Source organism: Anser anser (genome assembly GCF_964211835.1).
Source record: "Anser anser genome assembly, chromosome: Z".
Classification (NCBI taxonomy): Eukaryota; Metazoa; Chordata; class Aves; order Anseriformes; family Anatidae; genus Anser; species Anser anser.
Window position 1 is genome coordinate 7,313,713 of NC_139723.1, and position 13,277 is coordinate 7,326,989.

General features: G+C 40.0%; 1 protein-coding gene across 6 annotated transcripts in view; it reads left to right on the plus strand.

The window, feature by feature from the left end:
* Positions 1 to 8,901, plus strand: part of EDIL3 (EGF like repeats and discoidin domains 3) — a 287,431-nt gene extending 278,530 nt beyond the window's left edge. For all 6 annotated transcript variants that reach the window (XM_083816852.1, XM_083816851.1, XM_083816853.1 and 3 more), the window contains one exon: positions 4,816 to 8,901. In XM_083816852.1, coding sequence (XP_083672978.1) covers positions 4,816 to 4,965 — 150 coding nt within the window. In that variant the 3' untranslated portion in view covers positions 4,966 to 8,901. The remainder of the gene's footprint in view (positions 1 to 4,815) is intronic.
* The last annotated feature ends 4,376 nt before the right edge of the window (positions 8,902 to 13,277 follow it).

A 13,277-nucleotide genomic window follows, 5' to 3' on the forward strand; every position in this document is an offset into this window, starting at 1 on the left:
GTAATTTTCCCCCTTCTAAATCACTACATAAACACAGGTGCATAAAACACACGCGTATCTATCTGCACATGTACTCATGTATATTAAAAAACTCTGCTCAGTCTTTTATAGAAGCATCTTTCATGGGACCGAATCATTCTAAAATACAGTCAAATACCTAAAAAATCAGCTCTTTTTCTGGTGAGAAATCAGGACATCTTTCACCATCTTTGACCTGGTGTTGTTCACTTGTAACTCTTCATAGTGTTGTTCTCTTGTTCTCCAAGAACAAAAAATTTCAAAGCAAATAAATGTGCTGTTCTAATCTGCAAATTCCCTTTCTTGCTTAAGCAAGTCTTTTTCAGTGAATGGTAATAAAGAAAATAAAATATTTCTGAAATAATGGAACATCACTATCAAAAATTACTTTTCATGCAGCTTTCTTTTATGTTTGAAGTGAATAGTGTTCCTCTATTTGTCACACCACTGAGATGTAATGCAATGAAGCAAACTCCAGTGGAAACCATGTCTGGCTACTCTTTTTAAATACTCTGCCTCCAATATGAGCAAGATTAACTGGTCCAAGAACCTGTATAAAATACTCTGCACAGAATAAAAAATACAGTTAAGGTATAGCAGATAGTATAGTGACTTCACCATCTGAGGCTTGCATGTTAAAAGTTTCAGTTCTCTGCTATTACCCTAAATATCAGGAACCTATAATGCTATGGCCAGTGCAGACTTTTCTTATAATTTCAGTTTCTGCAAGACATGAGATCCAGAAATATCTCTGTGGAGAATCAGGCTCACTGAATTTTCATGTTCCTTGCACCACAATTTCCCCCACTGCAGCCATCTGTTAATTAGCTCTGTGGACGTGCCATAAAAACAGATCTCCAGTCCCACATTTGGAGCAAGCATTGGTTCTAATAAGTTCCATTTTCACAAGCTATTCTTCTCTAGATAGTTCTTCTAAAAGTATTCTTCATAAAAGATGCACGCAGTTTTCTTTTTAAAAGATGAATCAACTTGCATTGTCATAATTTGGATTTGTTGCTTATTGCATAAAACACTTAGTTCTAATGAAAAAATCTCAGTGAGTATTTAAAGGCAAGACAACCAAATTGCTTGTTTGACACAGTTATAAACAAGACTTGTTTAAATTCCAAAAATCTTTTTGCAGAGAATATTATTATGCATTTTCCAGGCTTTTGTTCTTTTTTTTTTTTTCATTAACTGATCATAAAATAAGTTATTATATATTTTCTACTTTTTTATTTTAATAGCAGCTGTAAGAGACTAAGCTACAGAGGAGCTACACATATGTGTGTGGGGTGCGTATGTATAAACTTGGTGAGGCTTCTGAGTAAATGTTTTAGTAAATTACACCTTGTAAGTACGCAAACTGGCATAAATAGACGTGCACACTGTAAAAAAAAACAAAAACAAAAAAACATACTGAAACATGATTGCCAAAAATTAGGAGCTTAAACCCACTTTTACAAACACAGGTACCTGGTGAGGTGGCAGCCACTGTTGGGTGAGGCTGAAGCCCTGTCCACACAAGTGGCCCGCCTCCATGAGAGGGAGCATCCTCTAACAGATAACCGGAGGAGAAAAAATCATAATGCCATGATTCTTCCCTAGTGTATCTTCCTAGCCTCCAGCTCTCTTTTACCTATATGTTTAACAGCCCTCAGCTGATCTCACCCCTAACGGCTTATCTGGTCTTTACTAATACCTAAAGATTGTGAGAAAGAGTGCCATGGTTTAATTACATGTTTTTTGGAGAACCATGACCTTTAGGTGACTCATTCATTTTATTTCACTGGAAGGGGACAGTGCAATATTGTCTGTGATTGATCTTCTCTGTGCCATTTATGATTTTATAGACATCCATCATACCTCCTTCCAGTCTCAGGAGGCTTAGTCTATGTGATAATATTCAAACAGGCATCCTTCTGTGCTTGTGAATGTCTTGCTGCTTTGCTGTGCTTCGCTTCTGCTAATGAATTTGAGATGAGAGGACCAGATCTGCACCCACACAGAACTCAAAATGGGCATGTGCCCAGGCTTTATGCACTGCCACATCAGTGACTTGCACTTTGCTTTCTGTTCCTTGCTTAATAATTAGCTTGGCTTTGTTTGTTACTGGGCATTTTTTTCATCTGAAAAATTGCATAGAGCTATGTATTAGATCTGCAATATGAGCTTCTTCAGTGCTAATAAACCATTACAGTTTTCAGAGAGGTGTTGTAGAAATGAACTTAGAAAGTGAGGAGTGATCGCTTATGGTATGAGGCTACCAGGTCTTCAAAAGTTTTTAATTGCTTAGTTAGTTCATTTAGTATTGACTGTTTGGCCACAAACAACAGGTAATTAAAGAAATTATATATTTTGGCTACAGAAATAGTTTTTTTCTGCCAATAAGTAGATGAACAGTTTTTATCCTTTGTCCTCCTTGTTGTTTCCAAGTTTCTTGACTCCATTAGTGAATTTATGCTGAGGTAAAGTGAAGAATGACAAATAACATACTTTTCCCATAATAAATTTGTCAGTAGTCCACAACAAAAAAATCCATACATTTGCTCTTGGAATGTTGTATTTCATGGTGATCACATTTGTGGATGCTGGCAAAGCTCTGCTCACTTTCTGATAAATTTATTTCCCTAAAATCCATGTTCTGACCTGGCACTTTGAGTTAATTTCTTGAGACTGGATCTTGAATTTTGAGGGAAGGTAAATTTCAGATTTGCATAAATTAGCCTCCGAAACAGATGAGTTTGGCTTTAAATGCTAATGACATCATATTTGAGTTTGTGTTTTCTTTTCCTGCTCTAAGTAAATAGCATAATCCAACTTTTTCCTTTGTTGCTTGGTTTGCATCAGATATTTTCATTTATTTTGCATGGCTGCATGTGGGTATGGATTTTGCATAGCTGTATGTGGGGGCTGTAGATGGGTTCTTCTGGTAAACAAAGACGTTTTTTGTTCTAAGCCTTAGTCAAAATGTTATCTCTGAGATAAGTCTTCCATGGGGAAAACAAAAAAAAAGAGAATTTTCCAGTACCTCTGCAGCAAGAATTATTTGTAGCTCTGCATTGCTTATCATCTGGCTTGGTAAAAAAATACCAACAGATATATTGCATGCATGCGCAAGAAATCAAATGAAAATCCTTCTACTTCTAATCTTTCTTTGCTGCAGATTGTACATTGGGGGGTGCCACTCTAATTTTAATAATGAGCTTACTGCCTTTTATTGTATGTTGCATTACAACAAATGAAACTCAAATTCAGAAGCAATCTTAGCCAAGCTCTTGCTGATTTATGTAATCAAGACTGTACTCAGGCAACAAACAATTTTCCTGTCATAAATACATTTTTTTTCCCTTAGACTCGCAGCGCTGTTTTTTCTGTGGTCAGTCTGTCTTGCAGTTTTATCTCTCTCTCTTAACTGCTAGGTACTTGAATGCTCCCAACTCTGTATACTGAGATGCCAGGCGAGCAGGGAAATATATCACTTGTGAAAGAGCAGCACTTGTGGAGTGTACATGTTTTGTTGAAAATGCCAGATTGATAGCCCTTGAGAGAAGCTTAAGGACTAAAATAGTGGTTTAGCCTCTTCTGAATTCAACCTCTGACATTTTTCCTAAGAACTTCCAAGAAAATTGTTATTATGCACTAATTCAGTCATATAAATACTTATGCAGAAGGTTCGTATTCCTTTTCTGCTTGATGCAAATGAAACTCACTCATTTCAAGTTAAAAATCCATCAAATACTGTTTTTGCAAATGGAAAATGAAGCGGCTGACATTTGAAGACACCGAACAATTCCCATATAAACTGAAAATATCTCAGGAGGAAAATCTGATCATTTTGCCAAAAAGAATGCTGTGGCCTTTGAATTTGAATTGTGGCTTTTAGGGGGAAAATCTGTCATTGTTCTAACACAGACAAGAGTTTGGGAACTCACTGATGTATTGGCTAAAACATACTAATGGAAATAATGTCTAAACATGCATTATACTGTGTAAAGATTTTTTTTAATTAAATCACAAACTTTACTGCTTACCGATGCTATTAATTCATGTAGTATTTTTTTTTCAACAGAAGATAGTATCCTTGAGAGTCACTAGCTTTATGATGGCTTATGCAGTTGCATCCAAATTGCATTCGTGAGTGATACAGTAAAAATCCTTCTTAACTTTAATTACTAATGTTATTTCATCCAAAACAATAACAGAATCTCCTGAGATTAACTTGACATGATACAAATGCCAAGTAAAAAGATGTTTGATTTTGTAAATGTTAATGGTGCTTCAAACCAAGGACTGAATCCTCAGTGTCATGTAGTGAAATTCCCAGGTCTTAGCCATGGCCCCACACAGCCTTTGGAACACATACATGGGGTCCTTTCTCTGCAACCCACCCCATCAGATTTCACGGTTCCTCTCTCTCCTTTGGCCCCACTGTGCAGAGTTTCAGGTACTTGGATTGCTTTGTCAACTCCTTGTGGAGCCCACTGATATTATTTCATGGAAGTATTTTTCCAGGTGTTTTAAGAGGACGTTGTTCCCTGTTCTCTGAGAAACGCACTGCGTATACCTTCATTAAGTAGGGATGCAGTTCTGGTTCTGGGCCTGTATTTGTCAGACATCTTATAAAACTCCAACCACTAGGAATGGATGTGGAAAACTGTGCAGAGAGGACCAGCCCTTCCTGAACCCAGCAGGTGTCAGAGGGAGAAGGAACATCTGTCTCGGGGCTCCCCTCGCTCACTCAGCCATCGCTCAGCACTCATGTAGTCACCCATCTTCTCACTGCTTGCCTTCCAGGTGTTCCAGGGAAACTTTGACAACGACACGCACCGTAAGAACGTCATCGACCCCCCGATATACGCCCGGCACATCCGCATCATCCCGTGGTCGTGGTACGGCCGGATCACCCTGCGGTCAGAGCTGCTGGGCTGCACAGAGGAGGACTGACGCGGGGCTCCGCCAGGCCTCACAGCTCTCCACACATCTACCAGTCCCTCCCTAGAAGAAACTGCGCAAAGCCTGTAGGAAGCTGAGTGGGTTTTTCATGACCAAGTGCTCATTTTATGGTAGGCCGCTAACTGTCTTTCGCGAGGAGGTCTAAGCCTGCCCTTTAAATGATCCAATCCGATTTTGTTCTTGAAATCTGTTAGTGTTGTCCCTTTAGCTGTGGAATTATCTTTCTAGCTCTCCTTTAAGTTGTTCTCACTAGTTCAAATGTGTTAGGGAAAAAACAGCAGCATCCTTTTTACAAGGGAAGAGAAATAGTGTGACAAAGCTCATTTGCAGCTTTAGAAACATTGGGCTGACAAGTTCTCCATAAATCATTCTGTCATCTTACTTGCAAAAAGTGATACTGCAGCTTTTAGCAATAAGTTTACTTGGGGATGACTGCATTATAGTAATTGTGCCTATCAAACACTGTCAGTATTTATGACATATATTTTGGAAAATACTCTATGGTACTGTAAAATACAGTACCTGTGATATTACAAGCTACCTTTCATTACTTTCATCTCAACGGCAGAGTCCATGCAACTAGCTAAACCCATTTTCCTTCTCAATTTTGCATGCAGTAGACATAACTAACATCTTTTCTGTTCAGTATCACCTTTAATGTTGTTTTCTCTGAAAGAGGTGACCTGTTTGTATACGGAACAAAATCTGCTATCAGTATGTTACGAAGTTAATGAATTTGCCAAAATGTATTAATTCTGCTTGAGGTGTGCTTTTTCAAGGAGGCTGAGATGAGACTCTGGGGTACCTGCGGTTTCTCATCCTCAGTACTAACAAAGGTACAAGCACATGGCACAGCACAAATCCTGAGCCCCTTGGTGACTTGCCCAGGAGTGAACAACCCTAGATGGAGCTGTGTGCCTGATTAATTCCTTCAGAAACCTCCTGAATTTCTGTGCGGAAGCACACGTGGGGTGAGGGAATTAGATGCTACAAGATGCACAGGAGGAATGACTCCTGACTGCAGGGAAACCTTCTCACTAAGCTCTTCTTATGACCCTGGTCACGTATTTCTTCCCAAGAATGGAGGCAAGAGAAGTCGTAGGAGTTCACCAAAGCTGGGCACTTGGTACCCTTTGCTCCCACCTGTGTCCTTGCAGACGATGAGCCATGAGGAGGCTGATCTTTGTCGTGTTTCATCTGCAGGGATGCTTCATACATACTGTGCTGTTTGAACAACAGGATAGCCAGCAAGGGCCCAGGTGTCATAAACAGGTTTGAGGAGGGAAAACTGAACGGTGAGGGGGCATGGAGGACACCAGTGGTACAGTTAGATATTCGATGTCGGGGCAGACCACTTGGGGCATCAGTGTACGGTGGGGATGGTGGGCATTGCTACACCTGGCTGTAGAATTTGGAAACAGGACAGGTGGGTGGGCTTGGCCGCACGGCCATGGCTCCTTGAAGCAGCTGGTGAGGCAGGGTGGCTGAGCAGCGAGGTGCAAGAAGAGCCTGGGGAAGCATGCTGCAGTCACAGCTCTGGTACCTGTCTGCTGGGCACTCTTGGGCAAGTCACCTCACCCTCGTGCCTCCGTTTCCCAGTGGCAGAGGTAACGATACCAACCTTGTGAGGCACTTCCAGTTCCCTAGGCGCTAGGTTCTCCGTGACTATGCTAGTGTAGCACCAGCGTCTGAAAAAAACCTTGGGACAAGGAGCGAGGGGGCTTTTTGCTACCTGAAATGATGGCACGTGGGGTCACCTTGTTAATTTCATAACATGCTGAAGCGGGGGAAAAAATAATATATATATATATACAGCTGCATGTTTTAGCAAATGTCACTGAACTTATTTTTTGTCACCGTTACATTCTCGCTGAAACCAAAACGCTGAAGTATGAGCCTGGGTCCTGCTTCCCAGACAAACACCCAGCTGGCCCACAGTCTGCAAAGGGCAAAGTTTGCTTTGGAAACAAAACGGTTTGGATTTCAAAATCTGCATTTAATCACACATTCTCCACCACAGACAAAATATATAATCCATTTAACTGTGAAAGACTCTAGATTAGCAGCCAGGAATTTTACATACAAGAATTGGGGATATATTGGTGGCGGTTTTCGGATAGCGTCACTTAAACTGTCACATTTTAACAAACAGAACACCCTGCCTCTCTATAAAATTACTTAATCCTTAAACTGTATTTATACAAGTATTTATTTTATAAGGCTTAGACATTTAAAGACTTCTACAGAAGAGTCTTATAAAGGTGAAAGTATGTGTAAGAAATGTTGAGGTCCTGTGCTACACTGCTAAGTTTGTTCTTTATTTTTTACTTTGTGCTGCATAACAAAAGCCACTAGACTGTTACTGTCTTGTCTGTAACTGTGTTAACAGCATTCCTTAATGATGTATATATGAAGTGGTCTTCAAACATAGTGAGCAATTTTGAAGAGAAAGTCAATCTTGGGGTATTTCTAAAGAGCAAGAAGTTTTCTGAACAATGGAGGACCAGGGCATTCCTACGTTACACACTGCCCATGTTGTGCACATCAGGCACCTCAAAAAAAGAATATTTATATTTTTAGGAAGCACGCAGTATTTAAAGATGTCCAAAACTATTTTTCAGTTCTGGGAGAGCAATTTACCCTTTATTTATTTATGGAACACCATGTAGCCATTTAGCTAGTTGACTGTGTACCCAAAAAGTGGGAGGCATTTCTGAAAATTAGAGTCCCTAGTTCACAAAGTTATTTTAAAGTTGTTTTGTATTTTTTGTTCCCAAGTGATTTTTTTTATGTTCATCTTTTGCAACATCAGTTTTGGCTTTGAGTTAATTTGTCTTGTGTTTGTAATTTGATTGTTCCCACTTATCTGCATATAAAAGTAGTGTTGTCATGATACCTAACACAGTCATTTTGTTTTGCATTAGAGTTGAGTAATTTCATCCTTTCACTCTCTGTCAGCTTCCGTCTGCCAGCAGTCTCACAATCTGAAGAGAAAGCTCCATACATCGTGATAAGATGCTCTGATAATTTTTCAAAAAATCATATAGATGATGCCCTTACACTTTCAGCCAATGTGCTGGGGCTTTTCCCAATGAGATTGTTTTTAGCTGCCAACAAGCTTTCTTTAAATAGCATTGTGCACCCATAGTACCAAATTGTGCTCCTACTGTCAGCAGTGTAAATCTGAAATAATTCTTGACTTCTGTGTATTTACTTCAGGTTTAACAAAACAGATTTGAGTCAGATATGGTCTGGTGTTACAATTTTTCCCTTTAATTTTATTTTCCTCTCTGTGTGCATGAAAATCATTGACATAAGGGACAAGTGATAAACTAACACAACAGTGAAAGCAATTGTCATCCCCAAAACAGACATGGGTACAGGGAATGTCCCCTTAGGAGGGGATGGAAGAACACTCAGAAATGGTCCTTGACTTCAGTATTAATTGTGACAATGACATTTAACAGGAGTGGAAGTGTTTTCCTAATTAAATTTCACCCTGAACCAGCTAAGTATCTGTAGGCACCTTCCTGCCGCTCTGCAAGGTGCTGCGTTGTTAGCCTGGGAAATCAAGCACCGGTGCAAGGCTCCGTTTTATCTGTGCTAAGGGCTTATTGTGTTAACTAGCTCTGGTCTTGAGGTTGACTTTCTCTTTGGGAATGACTCTATACAAATTAGTGTGGGTTTTGAAGACTAAGGATACTAAATGAGTGTATCTTTACTATACAACAAATATGAACTATAATATTCAGTGCTGGCTTCTGATGTGTCAGTAAGTACAGAAGTGTCTTGGACACAATGACCTTTGCAACCTTTCAAGCTGTGTAATATTCAAATGGTTTTGTATATACTTAAATCATGTAGGATGATGTAAAACCAGTATGACCTTGTCTAGTCTTTAAACTTAACAATAAAACTTTTGAAAAATGAGGCCATTTTTGAAGCACTTATATTGCAGTCCCTTGAAGCAGATACAACTTATCTCAGACAAACTGGCAGCAAATGCAGAGCGGAGATAGGAGGTGGCATTTTCCTGGATTCCTTCACAGGGTCTTTGTGGTAGGTAAGTTTGTTTCTGGCAAAATCAACCCTGGTGATCCGCTCCCTTCAATGTGTTCCCTTTGTTCTTCCAGATAAAAAAAAGCAAAGGTTTCAATGAGACTAAGAACATTTTTGTACCTTTGCTGCTGTCTGAATGAGCACCAGAAATGTAAACTGACAATTTCATTTCCTTCGAGTCAGATTCCTCGGGATATTTATCAGTCTTTATCCTCTCTTCTGCACTCCTGCTTAGGCAAATTAATTTCCATAAAGATAAACAGTGTCTGTGGTGCAGCCCTGCTGTGAGACTTCCAGAGGGGCTGCCAGCACAGGGCCGGTGCTTGCTCACACCCACGCTTCTCGTTCATGCACCTTGCTCTGCAGCCTGCTTCCCAGTATTTCTTGCAAACCTGGCCCTGTTAATAACCTCTACAGAAGATCTGCTGCAAGACTTGGGAGTGGACCAAGACAGTTGTATCTGAAGGGCCAAGCAGTGTTTGAACGCAAAATGTTTTCAAAACTTGGGAAGCGTAGTATGATTTACTATGTCTTATTAATTTCTGAGGAAGAATTAAAGTGGTGCACAGAAAAGCTATTCACTCCCAATTTTAAACAATGAGATTTAAAAAAAAACTTTCAAGTTTTGTGTACTTATGAAAGTTGGAGCTTCGGTGGTTTACTCCCTGCTCTGCTGGAATAAGCTCACAGAGGTACATGCTTTACTTTCAATCCCCTTTCAACTTCTGTCCTTCACCAGAAGTTGTCTCTTAAGAGATAAAATCAGTCCATGTGTGTGCGCAGACAGTTGGTCTGTCGGCCAGATGTGCAGTCTGAACATTAACAGTGTGCCATATTTCAACACAAAAGTCCCAGAACTGATGTTGTGATTTTTTCCTGGTTGCGTATCTCTACCAGACCTAAAAATGAGAACAATATAATGGCGCATATAAAGAGTTGATAATATCTTTTGATGAATGGTGGCTGAGTATTAGCACTTCAATCATAAATTTCTGAAAATACACATCTTGAATCTTCCTGACTTTTAATTATAAATTGCAACTCTTTCATGAAACACAAGGCCTGCTCCTGAAGAAATGAAAAGTGATTTTTCCTCTCATTCTTCATAATGTATTTCCCCAGGAACTTTAATGAAGACACTGAAGGAAAATAATTAGTAATTCTCTTCAGAATAGCAGTTATTTATCAGTGTCCATCCCCCCAAACCTGTTGCTAATGAGCTGGAGAGATTAACATGCATATCAACACTGTACATCATTATGAAATATGTAGTCCCTGATACTTCTGTGGTAAATACAATGAGACTTACTTTGTGCCTTCTTTTCAAACAGCAAGTTAATCTGTTCACTTAGTGATCAATGAGCAACCTCTGATTGCCTAGCCTTATAAAATAAATAAGGACAACACAGGAGATAATTGCATTGATGCAAACTATTTTCTTTTTTTTTAAAAAATGCATAATTTTCTTTAATTGAAATTTCCAATGCAGAAGACTCCGTTAGGTTAATAATATAAAAGAGGCAGGCAGATTTAATCCTGGTATGAGCCTCTGTTGCCTAGCTTTACATCTGCATTGATCACGCGTTATCTTTTGATGATATACGTCAGTACCAGCATTTAGGGAGCTGTAAATGTAGATTTAAATGCATCTGGACATAAGAACATGGAAACATGTCTTGGTCTCACAGCTTAACTTTAACTGAGTGTAGCATTGTATAAGTACATGTTGTTAGCAAAACTAATTGTGTTTAGATATAGATATAGTATATATCAACTCAGAAGTAGGCTCTATGTCTCGTACCTGTGGGATGTATGGGAAGCATGAATAACCCAGTGAAATACAGGTGGGGCAGAAGGAACGGCGAGAGCTGTCAGAGCACACAGCTTGTTCGTCGTGATAATGTTTCTGAGGCTGCTTTCTCACTGATTTACACGCTAATGCATCATGGTTATCTGAGGCTGTACATCAGATGATAGGTCAGTAGACACGTTTCTGATGGCGGCATGACCAGATGAAGGAAATCAGCCCTAAGAATGTGGTAGGAAAGGTCACTAAACATTTGCATCAGACTGGAAAATAAAAAGCAGACAAAAATGAACAACATCCTGAAATATATTGGTTTTCTGGGGCACTGCAAGAGGTCAGTAGGAGCTGTAGAGAAATGTATTATATTGCCATGACCACAATAAATACAATTAAGTATTCAGACTGTTGGGCATAAAATACAGGCAATATATTGAAACTGGGTCAAAGGCCTCTTAAAAGGTGATACAGCATGTTCTTAAGAAAATGTCAGCCAATATGGTTTGTGCACTACATACCATGGACCTCGGTACTGGGTCAGGCTGGGATTGGAGCTACCTTTCATTGCAGCAGCCCGTACAGTGTTTTGTTCTGCACTGGTGGCTACAGCAGAGCTAACAGCACCACAGCATTTCAGCTGCTGTCTGTGCCCAGCGAGTAGGCGAGGTGCTGGGCAGGGACACAGCCAGGACAGCTGGCCTAAGCTGTCCATCCCATACCCCCTGCCATATAATATCATGCTCAGCAGCACCAACAGCAGGGAGGAGGCCTGGGGTGGAGGTGGGCATCAGTCTACCTGGGGAGGTGGTGAATGACTGCATCACTTGGGTGGTTCTGGTTTTTGTTTCACCTCTTTCTTCACTCTTCAAACTCTTTATATCTCAGCCAACAAGCTTTCTCACTTTTGCTCTTCCTGCTTTCTTCCTGTCTTGCTGGTGGAAGGGCACGACCAAGAGACACACGTGATGACCAGTGTCAACACACCACAACTTTACACACATAACATAAATCATATCTGGGGTCCAGAATGATGGATTTTATAGAAAATATTTTGTCTGAGTCTTCTTTCCTTAGATTTTACATATATCCTAATTTTCCCTTGAAAGGTGATGCCTTTGCAATTTCTGAATTGGAGAAATTCTGTTCCTACTTGCAACTCATGTGTAATATACTTGCCTCGTGGCTTCGTTGGAGGAGGCACTGATGGAGAACTTTTGAATAAGCTATTAAAGCATGGATTGCTTCTGTTGAGTGTGTTGTATATGTATTTGTATATATATATATGGATTTTCTGCAGGCCAGTGTCATGCAGTTTGCTTTAAGTAGGCATGGAAATAGAAAGAACAAAGAGGAAGCAGAAGGGTGATTACAGTTTTCATGTTGGAGCACTACATGTAGTTCTCTTTAATATTTATAGATCTGGCCAAATATATCCAGTGTACATCAAGAGATTCATTAGAGAACTTAAGAGTTAGTTTTGTTTCTAGTCAACCTTTTGATGTGGGTAAGATCAGTGATTTTTCCAGTACATTGCCATTTCACTCACTGTTTTCTCCCATTTCTAGCAGAACAGACTGAAGAATTTATTGTATGGAAAACATACATCTTCCCATTAGGTCCTGTTTCTGGTTTTCCAGGATTTGTGAGCATTGTGTAAATCTGATAATAATTTCCTGTTCTGTACACATCCAGTACAATTCTCTCTCTTTCTCTCTTTCTCTCTCTCTGTCTAAATGGAAATAAGAAACAGGACTAGTGGCATTGCCTACAGTATGACCTTTGCATCCAGGTCTATATATTTTTTCTAGAACTTTAAATATCCTGAAACTGACACAAGAATGTTCTACATTCTGCTTTAGTCTTAATTTGGCATGGAGCAACCTTCATCACGGGGATGTCTCCCATGAAAACCTAACCCATTTTGCCTGGGCTTATGCACAGATAAGATATACGTACAGCTCCCAGTACCTATTTCCCTCACAGTACTGATGTGGGAAATGGACAAGCAGTACCAGGTCAGTACCACTAAGGTTGAAAAATGCACTGTGTATGGACTGAAGATGAGAGCTGTGTTCACAAATGCTGCCACTGAGACCCACCTTGCACAGGGGGGACAAGGTCTCCTCTATGGGCATGGGGAGCAGAAAAACTACCAGGGAGAAAGGGGAACTGCTGGCTGGTGAGATTAGACCAGAATGAGGAAATAATCTGAGAAAGGATAAAGGGGAGGCCTGTGTGAGGAGGTCACTGTGTCCACACGGATGAGATCATATACCAGGGCAGCTACTGTATATGAAACACATTGAACTTGCAGGGCACTGTACTTGGCATGTCTCCAAAATTCATTGATTTTTTTTAGGCTACCCCTCGGACAGGCACCTGTGAACCAGATACGTTCCTGATTCTGTAGCTGTCAGTTTACACCAGCTGTAGCTCCAGA